The 16,125-nt window shown below is 45.2% G+C and overlaps 1 protein-coding gene across 1 annotated transcript in view; it reads left to right on the top strand.

Moving 5' to 3' along the window:
* Positions 1-592: 592 nt before the first annotated feature.
* The window catches only part of PDZD4 (PDZ domain containing 4), a 32,197-nt gene continuing 16,664 nt past the window's right edge, over positions 593-16,125 (top strand). The window contains exon 1 of the mRNA XM_072627406.1: positions 593-749. Coding sequence (XP_072483507.1) covers positions 690-749 — 60 coding nt within the window. The 5' untranslated portion in view covers positions 593-689. The remainder of the gene's footprint in view (positions 750-16,125) is intronic.

Here is a 16,125-nt window from a genome sequence, read left to right as displayed (position 1 = left end):
GTGTCTTTCTCCACCCCACCATCTCCCCCTCCCCTCCCGGACTCGGAGTGCGCCTGCGCGCTGCTCCCCCTCCCCCTCGGCTGGCGAGCGCCCTACAGTCAGGGAGAGAGGAGGAGAGAGGGCGGGGGAGACGGGGCGGCCGGAGCGCAGGCGAGGCGCTGGGCTGTCGGAGACGTTGCCTTCGCCGCCGCCTCCTGCTGCGTGGCGGGACCAGCCGGACCGGGCCGAGCCGGGTCAAGGCGGTGCCGGCGGACGCGGGCAGGAGCCCTCTTGGGAGGGCCCCTGCCAACCCGCCCTTGGGTCCGTCTGCTCAGGCAGGGAGGGGGCGGCCGTTGCTAGGCAACACTCGTTTCGGCCCGCCCGCCTGCCCTCTCGTCCTCCCTCCCTTGGGCCTCGAGCCCCTCTCCTCGCGCTCGGCCCCTCCACGAGGGCCAGGGGAGCATGCCCCCCTGGCTGGGCTGCGGCCCGCGCAGCACGCCTGGGAGGAGGGGCCAGGGGCGCGCCCCCCTCCCCCGCTGAGCGCGGCCCCGCCCCCGAGCCGCGCCATGGCCCCCCCGCCCGGCGGCCCGGGAGCCCCCGGCTCCCCACCAGCCCTGCGGCTGGACCAGTGAGCCCCGGAGTCGCCTGCCCGCCGCCAGCCGCCAGCCGCCCCCCAACCTCCCTCCCCACCCCATCCCCCGGCTGGCACCATGGGATGTAACATGTGTGTGGTCCAGAAGCCAGAGGAGCAGTACAAAGTGATGCTGCAGGTAAGGGGTCTGGGCCGGGGGGAGCTCCCGGGGAGATGAGGAGGGGGAGTCAAACTGGGCCCAGTCGGGGTTCGGGAGGGGTGAAGGCCTAGAATTCTAGTGCAGTTTATCAGAAATCCCGCAGAAGTTGTGGGGTGGGATGCCACCGTCTAAGTGGAAGAAGGGGGCATCATTTTGGGCATCTGTGCGGGAGCCTTGAAACAAAACCACGCGGGGCGCGTGGATTGTCCGATATGGGCATGGATTAATGGGCCCTTGCTAAAGAACATTCACTTTAGGATTGGGGAGCACGGAGTAAGAGGTCCAACTGAAAATGGGAAGCCAGGGCAGGATGGGGATGGTTGCATAGCAACGAGTTCATTTCCCAGCAACCCCCCCCACACCTTCACACACACACACACACACACACACACACACACACACACACACACACACACACACACACACACAATGTGTCACCCAACGTGTGGGGAAGGCACTCTTACCTAGAGGGGAGAAAGAAGAAATGAGAATAAGTAATAAATAAAGACACAGGCTAGCCAGGATGACAAGGACACACCGACTCCTCTTCGCTCCAACCCACAAAGAGCAAGTTTCCCTCTGGGGCTAGGCTAGATGGTTTTATCAGCCTTAATGGTCTGCAGGTATTTCCGAGGAAATAGAATGCTGAGTATACACACGCCCAAGAGCACATAATGATAAGCCACCTCCGCTTCCTCGAATGCCCAGGGTTCTTAAGTGTCTAGCCGAGAGCGGCAAAGTACAAGAGCACAATTGTTTGTGTTTGCCACATTTCTCCCAAGATTTCAGTCCCCACACGTAGAGATTGAGGAACAGGAGCTGTTAATGTACATGTTATGGATCAAGTACATTTGTGCTTATAGTATTCAATGAGCATGATTCGGGTATCGGCCATAATACAGAACAGAGAAAAAGAGAAAAGCACCATCTCTGTCCAATCAGCTTGCAAGCTTAAACTAGAGAGGGAAGATACTGACAAGAATGTGTCTCTAATAGCCTGTATATCCTGTTGGTGTGCAGAAAGGTGTGCTTATGTGTCTGTACTTGTATATGATATGTTTAGTGTGTATATGTATATATATATACATATATAATATATTAAAGCCGGGCATGTGTATCTGTTTATACACTGTATATGCAGTGTATGAATTTAGACATTTCATAATACTTAACACAGGTACCTTTTACATATACTGTACATTCATGTATATATATGATCAATGTATTATGGTATACGTGTGTTTATATTCTTTACATATATGCATATGTGTCCATATGGTACATACTGTGTGGGCACGTAGACATACTAATGTATGTATGCTTTCTGTGTTGGGGTGTAATTTGTTTCTAAAAAATTAGTCACCCATGGCCAATCCAAACTCCCTAGGGTAATGTTCCCAATATTGACAGAGGTCATAGTTGGGTAGTGGCTTAAATAGAGTCTGGGGTCAGAGCAGACTCAAAGGCAGAAGATGAGAGAAAGATGCTTTCTTAACCAGCTTTGAGTTCTTTAACTACCCATGTCCCGTCTGTTAGGGTTTAGATGGAAGAGGGTGGGGAATGTGAAAGACTAGATGTGGCCTGAGGCATGGGGAGATTTGCTATACAGAGAGAGAGAAAAGAGAGATTTCTCTGCTGAAAAGGGTGGGGGAAACAACATCATGAAATCTGTTTTAAAAAACAGAAAAGATACCACTGTGAAGGAAGTATGGTACATAGACCTGGGGTTTAGTAGGGTGGAACTAAGCCTAATGGATAGATCCAAAATTGATGTTTGGAACCGAATTCCTTTGACCTGAAGAGAATAAAAAATGAACAGGTAAATGTTGCCTTGTAGGAATGTGTTCATTTTCCTTTTCTTTCCGTTTCTTTTGTCTTCTTGTACTCTTTCTACCTGTTTCTCTTGATCTATTTCTAATTTCTCTTGTTCAATTTCTGTCTGACTGCCCCTCCCCTTTCCTACTTTCTTCCTGCTATCATGCTATCTCTCTTTCTCTTGGTCTCACCCACTCCAAATCTTGCCTTTGTGGCTGAGATTTGACACCATTGTGAGAGCGATGCAGGAAATTCACAACCTGGAAATACACAGGCTATTCTTCAGAATCAGTGTTGTTCTCAGGGCATACTGGAAGGAGGTGGGGTGGTGGGGTGTTGTAGTGATAGCTTGGTGGTGGTGTAATGAACACCAGCCTTCCTGTTTCAATGTCTAGAATCATTCCAAATGGAAACCAATTCCTTTCTCACTGAATCTTCACTGATAGTGATAGGAAAGACACTGGAGGGAATGATTCCTTTATAGGACAAAGACCAGAGGAGTGTGTGTGTGTGTGTGTGTGTGTGTGTGTGTGTGTGTGTGTGTGTGTGTGTGTGAGAGAGAGAGAGAGAGAGAGAGAGAGAGAGAGAGAGAGAGAGAGAGAGAGAGAGAGAAAGAGAGAGAGAGAGAGAGAGAGATCTTGAGGTGGGGCAAGGGACATAGATTCCATGTTTATTATTAATTAGGACAATGAAGGGGAAAGGAGAAGGAATTCTCTTAACTAAAGATGGTTAGTGTGAATATTTTGCAGGATCATAACACCCCTCTGCTTTGAACATTCAATAAATATTTGGGTAAAAAATTCCTTGGGTTGGGAGGAAGAATCAGAATTTAAGGTTTAGAGACTTTGAACTAAACAAGGGTTCATGGCTGAGTCACATTATAGAGTCCAGGCTTTGTCACATACTAGCCTCTCTCAGCCTTGGTTTCCCCATCTGCAAAATGGGGAAAATTATGCTTGCAGTACTTACTTCTGAGGGTTGTTGTGAAGCTCAGATGAGATAATATTCGTGAAGTACTTGGTAAATTCTATATTAATGTAAGTGGCTGCTGTGGTTACTTTAAATAAAGACAAGGACGCTGGTGGGAAGCTTATGTGATCTTGTTGTGGAGGAGATATGCAGTTGGGGTTTAGAGCCCCTGGCTGGTGAATTTGCAATCTGGAGGAAGTTTTGCTTCTGTTTTCCCTCTTGAGAGTTACCTTCAAAATGGAAAAGGTAGACTAAACATGATTAAGAGAGAGAGATAATAAAGGAGTACCTGCTGCTCTAAATGAGTGAATTCAAGAGCAGACTCAGATGAATAGCATTCTTGGGTGCTGAAATAACGTACAGACATCATCTCAAAACAGATGTTGGTAATTGTTAAGGAACCATGGAGAGAGGAGCAAATTTCGTTCTGATCTTCAAAAAGGGGATAAAGGTGGATTTCAGAGGCTCTGGACCAGTTAGCCTAATGTTGATCCGAGGCAACATTCTCTAGTGGATATTAAACAGATCATTTCAGAACATTGAGAGGGAAAGCAGTAATCACTAGGAACCATCGTGGGTTTTTAAGAACAAATCATGCAAGATCAGGGGAATGCTACGAATTTGGCATGTCTGGATTTTAGCAAAGCCTGTGACAGAATCTCTCCCAATATCCTTGTGGACAAGTTGGAGAAATAGGGGTTGAATGATGGTATAGTTAAATAGATAGGGAACTGGTTTAATGACCACACTCAGAATGTATCTAAAAAATCAAGTCAGTTGTGCAGTACTACGGAAACCAGTCTTCAACCTTGTCAAATCCATCATTTTTATCAATGATTTGGATAAATGACATGCTTATTGATTGTGGATGACAGACTCAGAATTTGATGGACAAAAACCAAGAAGCTGATAATTAAAGGGGCTGAATATAAAGTCCTGTACTCAGATTTGCCCAGATAGCAGATTGGAGAGATCTGACTTAATGACAGTTTAGGTAGTTTGATTTTTTCTTAGTGATTTTAGGATTCTAGAAGACTTCAAATTCAATATGAGCCTGGTCTACAATTTGGCAGCCCAAAAAGCTACCGTGCTCTGGAGCTCTATTGAGAGACATGTATTGTTCCTGTCTTGTTTAGACTATATTTGGAATATTATGTTACGTTCTGGGCGTCACCTTTCAATAGACATTGAGAAGTTGAAACCTACCCAGAGCAACATTACCAGACTAGTGAGTGGATTTAAAACCATCGCCTTCCAAGGACTAGGATTGAACCTAGAGAAGAGAAGATGAGGGGAGTAAATGGAGGGGATGGTGACAGACATCTTCCAGTACATTAAGAGCTGTCATCCTGAAGAGAGATTAAACTAATTCTGTGTAGCGCCAGAGGGCAGAGCTAAGGCCAATGGTATAAATTAAAGGGAGGCAGATTTCAGGTCAATATTAGAAAGAGCTATCTAACCATTAGAGCAACAGTGAACAGCAGTGAACTGCCTGCCCATTGAGATAGTGAGCTCCTGGTTGCTAAGGGGCAGTGGAAAGGGCACTGTCTGGGCTTGAATCCCCACTCCGACATTCACTAACTTTAGGCCTCTGGCAGAGGCATTTTATCTCTCTAATCCTCAGTTTCCTTATTGGTAAACTAAGTGATAACTTGCCCGCACCTAATTTACAGCATCGTTGTGGGGAGAGCATTTTGTAAACCCTAAAACTCTTTATAGCAGTGTAAAGAGTCATTGTTTCAGTGGCAGTTGGATATCCATTTGATGGACTCACATTGGATTAAGTGACTTCTGAAGTCCCTGAGATTCTTGGAGTCCCAGTATTAGAAAGCGCTCATACCTTTTCCCTATGGTCCTTGACTATCTCTAATTTAGACCAGAAAGCTAGCAACACCACATGTCTTCTTAATATTGGCCCCATTCAACATCCACCATTTCATCTCCACTTCTTTGGTCTGTGGCTCTCAGGAATTAGTTTTATTGTGGTCCTCCTTGTCTAATGTTATTGCTTTGATTTCAGAATGAAGGTGAAGGTGGTCAGTCTATGACAGGAGTAATTCCTACCTCTGTGTAATTGCAACCCTGAACTCACCCAAAATGGGTTCAGTCTTAGGGAATTTTCTCTGATAGTCTTTATGGCTCATGTCCTCACCTATATTTTCACCTGGAAATCTTAGAAGTTGGTATGTTTTGCACCTCCACTGAGGGTTTTTCTTGGTACCAGTTTTGGGCTCATGCCTGAAAGGGTTCTCAGTTCCCATGCAAGCATATAAGTTAACAAAATTTGGAATAAAGGATGGATTTGATTTCACCTCAGAAAATACAAAGGACTAGTGTCTGAACTCACCTCCACCTTCTCCCTAAACCTGTGCAGCCTTTCATACTATCAGTACTACAGTGGATGGGGACAACCCTGCAAGGAGAAAATAAGGTTGTTAGAGAATCAAGTAACCTCCCCCCTCTTTGGTGGGCCTCTATCTCCCAGAGACCTATACAATATTCCTGACTTATAGTACTATTTTGAGTGGGCCCCCCCAAAAGGGGAAAGCACTCTGGCTTGCTAGAGAGTCAAGTACCACCCCCTTACTGGTGGGCATCTGCCTCCCAGGTACCTATATAGTCTTCTAGACTTATAGCAGGACCCTGAATGGGCCTTCCCCTCCGCAAGGGGAAAGTATTTGGGGGTTCTAGAGTCAAGCACACCCCACTCTGTTCGACTGCTGCTTCCCAGGGACCTGTATAGTCCTTCTAACTTATAGCAGTACCCTGGGTGGGCCCCCTCAAGGAGAAAGAACTAGTGTTCGCTAGTGACTTCTTTCCCCTGGACTGAACATAGTCCACAGGACCAGTAAAAGATCAAGTCTAACTTTTCTCATTATCATCGTGACTCAATGTCTTGTTGCTTCTCAGATTGGTGGCTTAGTCTAAGAACTCTTCCCTTTGATCTAGGAATTCCTTTGTTATCCTGCCCCAGCTCATCCCCTCCCCTTCAATTCTAGCAGCCTCACTCCAGGAAACTGACTCAGTGTCTATGGGTATCCCTTCTCCCTTCTGTCCAGGCTCCCCATCTCTAGTCTTATGGAGTCTGTATAGCTAGCCTCCTTTTAAAGACTGAGTCCAAAGGTGTAATCATGTCTTAGGATCATGGATGTAAAGCTGGAAGGGACCTTAGATACCAAAAGTCCAATCTCTCCCCCCACTTTTTTTTTTTTTTTTTACAGATAAGGAAACTGAAGCATATAGAGGTTGTGTGACTTGCCAAGGTCACACAACTAGTTTCTGAGGCAGAATTCAAACTCAGGGCTTTCTATCCCAAGTCCAGCTCTATCTTAGCTGCTTAGGTACCTAAACTGCAGTGAGCACCAGAACCAAGTCCTCCTCAGAGGGATAAGGAAGATTTTTTACTTCCTCTCAGGAAGGGGCTCTCAACTTGGATTTTTTTAAAAAAATTGATAACATTATTTCAATACAATAGGTTTCCTTTATAATCATATATTTTATGCATTTAAAAACATGATTCTTTTTTAAATTAATTTGTTTTCAGTTTTCAACAATCACTTCCCTAAGTATTAAATTTTTCTCCCCCTCCCTCCCCCCATATGCAATCCTGTATGGGTTCTACACATACATTCTTATTAAACACATTTTCACATTAGTCATATTGCATAGAAGAATTAAAACGAATGGGAGAAACCATGAGAAAAACTATTACAAAACAAAACATAACACAAGAGAAAATAGTCTGCTTCATTCTGCCTTCCATATGATTGCATAAGTTCTTTCTCTGGATGTGAATGGCATAAAAACCTGATTCTTGGAATGGGTCCATAGGCTTCCCCGGCCCCATTGGCAAAGAGATCACGGGAAATCCCTGATCTTCGGGCGGAGGAGGGGGGAGGAGGATTTCTTCTCTTTCCCAGTCCTACCCTATAGGCTGGGTGTTCTTCACTTCTTTTGGGGCATGGACTTTTTTGCAGTCTGAGGAAGCCTTCTCAGAATGAGAGTTATTACCTGTATTTATAATTGAAAGAAATGCTAAATTTCAGTTAGAGCTTAGTGAAAATAAAAATGCCATTTTTCCCCATCCAAGTTGATGGACTCCTCAGATTTATTCATCGATCTTTTGTAAATTCCAGAGAGGAGGAATATTTAAGTGAGTAAAAGCTGGGGAAAGTGGGAGCTGGATCAAGCAGTGTAAGACTGGAGAGGGGGAAGTAAGGACACATCACTGGAACCATAGTATGCAGCTTTCCTTTACCTGGGTTAGATCACATCTGGAACATAGGTTTTGTTCTGAGCACCGTGGTTTAGAAAGGGCATTGATATGCTGGATTGCATCCAGAGGAAGATGACCAGGAGGGTGAGGAGAACAGAAAGTCCATATAGGCTGAAGGGATTGGGATTGCTTAGCCAGAGAAGAGGAGATGGGGTGGGTAGTAATACAGCTGTCTTTAAGTACAGTACTCAAAGGGGCTCTCATCTGTCTTGTTCTGCCTGGCCTCAGAGGGCAGACTGGGCGCAGAGAAGCTAATTTGGGCTCTCAGTGAGGACCTACCATTAGCTGTATAAATCATAAAGGGCCAATCCAGTAGGCAGAGTTCCTTATCACTGGAGGGGGTGTTCAAGTAGAGAGGCCTGGTATGACTTGCCAGGAATATGCTGAAGGAGATTCCTCTTCATGTATGGGTTTAGATTAGATCACCTCTGAGGACCCTTCCAATTCTGAGATTTTAAGGTCGATAATTTGCTTTCCTGTTGCTCCTGTTTAGTCGTGTTTGACTCTTCATGACCCCACTGGAGTTTTCCTGGCAGAGATACTGGAGGGGTTTGCCATTTCCTTCTCCAGCTCATTTTACAGATGAGGAAACTGAGGCAAAAAGGGGGAAGTGACTTGCTCAGGGTCACATAGCTAGGAAATGTCTGAGGCCAGACTTGAACTGAGGAAGAGGAGTCTTCCTGATTCCAAGCCCAGTGCTCTATCCACTGAGCCACTCAGCTGTCTAGATTGTCTACTCTCTCCTAAATGCTAATGTGCTCTTTATAACTGTTTCCTAAATGTGCTCTGGAGGGGCAAAGTCCTTATGTTGGGGAGGAGGGTCCAAATCCTAATCCCACCCAGCCTTGTCCCCTCAACCTGGAGATCCACATAACTCTGCACTGCAAGGCCCCTGGCCTTGCCTCATACTCTCTCTCTTAAGTAACTTGGCTCCTGTATAGCCTTTGGACACCACTCAAATCACCTCCCAGAGTGAGACTATTCCTGCATTTGTATGCCTGTGGTCTTGGCAGGTGGTTCTCACAGGCAAGATGGGATATTTCCTGACTCAGTGAGAGTTTTACTTATCTTTTCACCTTTCTCTCTCCTGTTGTCAAAGGTGTGGCCCATTTTTAGTCGCCAAATAATGGAAAGCCCAGACTAGTGGAGACACCTTGGGACCAGGACTCCAACTTCTTCTCCCTCCATGCATTTTAAGCTTTGTTTTGGTTTTAGGGTTTTAAAAAATTAATGTTGATACTTTTTGTTTGGACACTGTAGTCATTTCCACATATCTACTACCCTACTTCCCCCTCACCCCCCAACTGAGTGCGCTTTCCTCCTGTAACAAAGAAAGTCAGTTAAACAAAATCAGCCAATAGAGATGATGGCTGTCATTGACATCGGCTGCCATATTCTCCATCCAGAACCCCCCTCCAAAGTAAAGAGGCACATTGTCCAGGCGCTGTAAGATTTTTTAAATCGATTTTTATTTATATCTTTTTATATAGCCTAAATTTCCCGATGTATCCCTCCCTTTCCCAGAGACTCAAAGCCATCCCTTATAATAAAGAATTAAAAAGAGAAGAAAAAACCCCAGTTCTGCAAAACTAAGCACTGTATCCCCCAAAGCCAACATCATAGGCAGTGGTCCACGCCCATAGATGCCAGGCACTTTAAGATAAAGGAACAGCACTCACTGGTACCTGCCATGTCATGCCTTGTGGGAAGAGAGATGCCTGCACTGGCTCCAAGTCATTTCCCTTATGGGTGGACACTTGTTTTCTCTTCAACTTTTAAGGACACATGTTTTGGTTTTTTGTTCTTTAGCTAAAAGCCTCAGAGGGCTTTTGGCTGCATTCATGAATTCCCACTTGTGAACATACAGAAGAATTTCTTGAAGGGTTTCCCATAGCCCTTGTTATTTGGTTCCTGAGATCTGGAAGAGAAAACTCAGGCTAATCTTCCTTAATAAACAGCACTCATATTCCTGTGGCACTCTAAAGCCTTTCAAGCACTTTCCTCACAGCAGTCCTGTGGGAAAGATAGTGGATGGATTATGATTTCCATTTTACAGATAGAGAAATTGAGGCTTAGAGTTGGCCAGAGTCACAGAGAGAGGAAGTGGAAGAGCTGGAATTGGAAGGCAGGTGTTCTTTGCCCAAATTCAGTGTTCTTTGCTCTACTACCCTGCACTGTCTACACATGGGCTCTTGTGCCCTTTGTCTCAGATCCAGCCAGGGCTTTTGGTGGAGATGTGGTGACAGGCGTATGTTTGGGCATCTGTGGGTTGATGGACTTTTGTGGGTTCCTAGGTTATGGAGCTGATTAAACAATAGAGTCATGTTGGCAGATTCTCTGGAGACGGTCAGAGGAAGACAGGAGGGGCCAGTCTCTCTACAGTTGAGAGCAGATTTTATCCTTTGGACAACTGCTCATTTGGACAGGAATCGCAGATTTGCTCTAGAATCCTGGTCTGGTTTCTATCCTGGGATAAGGGAGAATAGACTTAATCGAGAGCTGAGGCAGAAGGAGAATTTGAGCAGGGGAGTTGCTCTTACAAAGCCTTTCAGGATTAATAGAGTAGCAGATGATTCAAAACTAGGAACCAGAAAACATGGAACATAGTGTATAGAGTGCTTTGCCACATGTGAATATCTTTCATTTACATGAATTCTCAATTGATCTTCTCAACAACCCCATGAAAGCTGTAACATAGGGACTACTGTCCCATTAGACAGGTGAGAAAACTGAGGTCCAAAGAAGAGATGTGATTTGTCCAAGATCACATGACTAGTACAAAGTATAACTGGGTCCCAATACCTTTCCAGTGTGATGAAAAAAATAGGTCAATTCCTACATTAGTGTCAGCCACTGATGTCTCAGGAAAGCAAAATATGAGGAAATGATTCCCCTTGAATGTGCTAATGCTTTCAGTGCACAAGGCCAGTTAGGAAGATGTAGAGTCACACAATTAAAGGCGTGGTCATACCTGCTGTGCATTTGCTGCCCAGAAAGGGAGAAATCTTGAGATTTATGTGGTCTGGTGGTAAGGGTTCCAAAACCTTGCAGACCTCCCTCTGGCTTTGTGGGGAAGCTGGTAATAAGCCATCTGCCCCCTCTGTCTTCTCCTGGATAATGCCTTTTAGGTGCTTGAAGAGGCTACCATGGGAAGTGTTGGGTAAAGAGGATCTTTAGGATTTTCACAGGGGGTTGACAGTACCGTTAGCTCAGCCAGATTAGCTCTGATGTGGGTGAAGGGAAACATAGTCAATTAGTGGTAAATAGTACCCAGAAAATTGTGGGCGTTTGATTGATGACTGATGCTGGTGAGAGTCTCCTGTTAGTGGTTTGTGGCCTTTTTTTCTTCTTCTCTGTTCTACTCTTAAAGCAGAGCTGCAAAGATGCCTCAGCATCACTGCCAACCAGGCTTTTACCTCACTCTTCCAATTCCAGCAGGCCAGTCAGAGAAAATGACTTCTAATTTGATAACAGAAGCACCTGTGGTTAGTGCAGCATTACACCGCCAATGAGTCAAGCCGTAAGCTTTCTCTGCCTTTTTTGTGCCTACTCTAGCCCATCACCAACCCCCTTAGGGCTTGCCATTCCAGATAATGACAGAATTTCACTTGGTCAACTTTCACAACAAAGGGTGTTTAGGAGAGTGATGGACCTGGCTAATGATAAAGCTATCTTATTTGAATGGAGGCAGCCCCCCTGAAAGGGTTGGAGTGTAAGTAAGAGGATTCTCCATTCTCTCACTCCTCCCTTCCTCTCTTCCCTTTGGCTTTTGGTTGGCAGAAGCAATTGGCACGGAGTCATCCTGGTAGTATGGCTTGCCAAGGTAGACTGGGTTGGAAATGTGATGAGGGCCCATGGGTGCTGGACCAATTGAAGGTGGAGGGTGGCTGGAAGAGGGGGGCTGCCAAACCCATGACACAGTGCTTAAAAATTAATTAGGAAGTTATGTTGTATAATTGAATAAGTTGAGTGTATAGCTCCAGCCCTCCTTAGATTGAGGCTTTCTGCCTCCTTCTGGGTCTCACTCTTCCCCTTTGATGTTCATTTAACCCAGAGGAAATGTCTCTTTCAGTAGCTTGGCTCAGGCAGGGATGGAGCTAGGAATGCAGTGGAAGGAAGCAGTTGAATTTGAGACTGGTCTCTTGTGTTGTGGCTGCTGTATTTGCTGTGGATCATCACTGGGCCCATTTTGCAGCAGAAGGGAATGTGAAAGTGAAGGAAAATGGTCTGGCTGTGTTAGACACTGACTTTTAGAATATGAAACTATGACTACGGTTCTTGGCCAACTTGAGATGGCAGGACCTTGGAGCGAGCTAGTCCAGCTTCTGCAGAGAAAAGAGAATGAGTGGCTCTAGGCTATAACCCAAGTTAGTGGAGGGGGGGAGGGGGCGAGGACTTGGTCTCCTCCCTCAGTAGCACCAACCTCACCTTTCCAGAGAGGATTAATGCATGTACAAATTACACTGAGATCTTTGCACTGTGAAGACCAGCATTTATTGGAATGAACTTGAAGTGGTCCTGGAGGAGGATTGTTACTGCTCCCCCACTCCCTACTTTCCTTTTTACCCAGCTGGCTCAGGGTAGGCTCCCCCTCCCCAACCCAGGCCCGCTCTGCTGGGACCCCGGGCAGTTTGCCCAGATGGGCCTGGACGACTGAGGCACAGATAGCAGCATCTTCTTGGTGGGGAGTTCACCCAGCCCATTTTTCCTTTGGGGGTTTAAGTTGGAAAGGGCCCACAGGCCAGGTCCCATCTCCTCGGGGTCTTTTCCTAGACTCAGAGGTGAAGGTGGGACTCTCCTCCCATTCTCCCAAGATCAAAGCTGGGGGAAGGCAGCATCCCCACCCACGCAAGCCTGCTCCCAGGCCCCAGGTCCCCTGCTCACCCAGCAGGCCGGCACAGAGGATGTGAGCATGCGCAGGCTGCAGTGGGACGGGGCTGTGCATTCTAAGCTGACTAGGCTGCATCCTTCCTGCCGCCGCCACTGCCTCTTTGTCTGCCTGCCTGCCTACCCTCCCACAGCCTGCCAAGCCCTTTATCAACTCTTTGCACCTGTCATACTCACTCCCTCCTCCCCCCTTCCCAGCCCAAGCCACCACCTGTGTGCACCCTCCCCCTGGGGCCTGCTGTGACCAGCCCAAGGGAATGGGAGTGTCCCTGGGCTGCTTTAGCTGCCAGCAGTACTGCCTCCCCATTCCTGGGGGGATCTGAAGGATCCAGGTGCTGACGAGGGACTCAAGAGACTGCCCAGCTTTCAGCAACAGCCTCGGGAAGGAGCTGGCCAGTGCTCAGCCTTCTGAGCCTCCAGCTTCCTGACGCAAAGGGGAAATCGGGACCAGCCTTGGGTAACTTGGCTGACACTCACTTTTGGTTAGTTTTTTATTGACTCCTTTTGTTGTTGCAACACATTCATTTCCAGATATCCAGTGGACCTCTCTACCCAGTGAGTCTTCTCTTGTATCAAAGGTTTAAAACCAAACCAAAACCAAAACAAAAAACCTCAAACCACAATTTACAAAACCAACTGGCACATGGACCACACTCATTTTCTACCCATCATTCCCACACCCATACCCACACAGACCACAGTTACATGCTACATCACACACCCATAGTCTCCCACTTCTCCAATGAAAGGCATTTTGTCATCTCTTCTTGGGGACCATACTTGGTCATTATAATTACACAGTTTCAATTGTGTTGTATTTTTTTCATTTAATTTTTCAATGGCAACACCCACTTTCTTTTTTAAAAATTAAGTCTTTTTTTCGATGAACAAAAAATCCATTTCGTCTCCCCTACCCCACCATTAAAAAAAAAACGAAACAAAAAACAAAACTCTTGTAGCAAGTATACATAGTCAAGAAAAATGAATTCCCATATTGACCATGTCCACAAAAACCTGTGTGATTTTGTACCCTAAGTCCATCTGCGAGTCCTGTCTGTTAGGAGGACTGTCCTCGCCTGTCCTCTAGAATTGGGATTGGTCATTGGACTTCTCAGCACTCATAAGTCTTCAGAGTTATTCTGACAGTGTTGATGTGATTATATACATTGTTCTCCTGGTTCTTTACACTTTGTTTTGCATCAGTTCACACCGGTCTTCCCAAGTTTCTTTGGAACCATTCCCTTCATCATTTCTTATGGTATCACAATATCCCATCACCCCTTCATATTAATCATCACTTGTTCAGTCACTGCCCAGATGATAGGTGGCACTCCCTTATTTTTCAGTTCTTAGCCACCATAAGAAGAGCTGCTAAAAATAAGTTGGTACCATGGCTCCTTTTCTTTGTTTGTGTATCTCTTGGGGGTGCCGGGGTCAAGTCGGTAGTTGAGCACCTGCTTTCAATGTGAATTGTTATTGCAGTTAGGAAGGAGCTCACTGCTCTAAGGTTGGTAGGGGAGGAGGAGGGGGCATGTTCATCATATTTTATAGTCTGAGAGACTGAGGTCATCTTGCTCCTAGCAGGGCACAGAGGAGGAGGAGGAGCTGGGACTGCAGGGGTTGGGGGGGGGGCTATCATTATTATCATCTTACAGATGAATCTCTGGCTGAGAGGTAAAGTGACTTTCCCAGAACCACATACCTAGGAAGTGTTTGAGGCAGGATTTGATCTCAGGTCTTCCTGGCTCCAAGTCCTTAAATAAAGAACCATAAGGCAGCGCAATAGAGAAGGAACAAGGCATAGAAACCAGCATATCTGGGTTGACATCAGAGCTCTGTGCTCTGGGGGGATCAGTTTGCTCATCTCTCATTTTGAAGGGGTTAGACTCGAAAGAGGAAGATGAAGGGAGATATTTTTAAGCCCACCCAGAGAAGGAGAAAGACACATAGGCCTTCAATTTTGTGGTGATATCCTTAACCTTTTGCCCTTTTAGTATGTGACCCTAATGAATTTTAAAGCCATGTGGCATTTTTACAACTGTAGATATATGTATGTGAGGCATATATATATGTAATTGCCCATGGACTACTTCACAGGAATATAGGAAGAATCTATGATTTTATTAGGGCAGAGAACTCCCAGAGTGGAAACTTGTACTACTACACTTTGCAACTCCTCTATGACTTATAGTCAGTTTAGTTCAACAAAGAACTGGCAGAAATTGGGTATAGACCAATATCTCATACTGTATACCAAGATAAGCTCAAAATGAGTGCATGATTTAGACATAAAAGGTAATATCATAAGCAAATTAGTGGACATAGAAGAAATTATCTGTCAAATCTATGCATAGGGGAAGATTTCATGACCAAACAAGAGATAGAGAGGCTCACAGGAGGTAAAATGGACAATTTTGGTTACATAAAATTAGAAAGTTTTTGCACAAACAAAACCAATGCAGCTAAAAATTAGAAGAAAAGCAGGAAATTTGATGGGAAAAATCTTTGCAGCAAATTTCTCTGATAAAGGTTTCATTTCTCAGATATATGCCACAATTTATAAGAATAAAAACCATTCTCCAATTGATAAATGGTCAAGGAATATGAACAGCAATTTCAGAGGAAGAAATCCAATCAATAGTCATATAATAAAATGCTCTAAATCACTAATAATTAGAGAAATGCAAATTAAAACAGTTCTGAAGTACTACCTTATACCCATCATATTGGCTAAGATGACAGAAAAGGAAATGACAAATGCTGGAGGGGATGTGGGAAAAAATACCTGCACTAAAGCACTATTGGTGGAGCTGTGAAATAGTCCGACCATTTTGGAGAACAATTTGGAGCTATGCCCACAAAGCTATTAAACCGTACATAATCTTTGGCCCAGCAATGCTGCTACTAGATCTATACCTCAGAGACATCAAAGAAAAAGGGAAAGGACCCATATATACAAAAATATTTATAGCAGCTCTTTTTGTGGTCACAAAGAATTGGAAATACCCGCCAACTGGGGAATGGCTGAACAAGTTATGGTATATGAATATGATGGAATACTTTTGTGCTGTAAGAGCTGATGAAGGGGATGGTTTCAGTGACACCTAGGAAGACCTGTATGAGCTGATATGAAGTGAAGTGAGCAGAACCAGAAGAATAATCTATATAGCAACGGCAATATTGTAGTGATAATCAACTGCAATCTACTTAATAACTCTCATCAATCCAGTGATCCACCACAACTCCAAAGGACTCATAATGTCAAATGCTAACCACCTCCAGGAGAGAACTGATGAACTCAAAGGACAAATTGAAGGATATTGTTTCTTTCTCTTTCTTGTTCCCCTGCCCCTCCCCAAACATGGCTAATGTGGAATTTTGTTTTGTATGACTTCATATTTGTAATGA

Source organism: Notamacropus eugenii, chromosome X, assembly GCF_028372415.1.
Source record: "Notamacropus eugenii isolate mMacEug1 chromosome X, mMacEug1.pri_v2, whole genome shotgun sequence".
Lineage (NCBI taxonomy): Eukaryota > Metazoa > Chordata > Mammalia > Diprotodontia > Macropodidae > Notamacropus > Notamacropus eugenii.
This window is presented reverse-complemented; position numbering and strand designations above follow the sequence as displayed.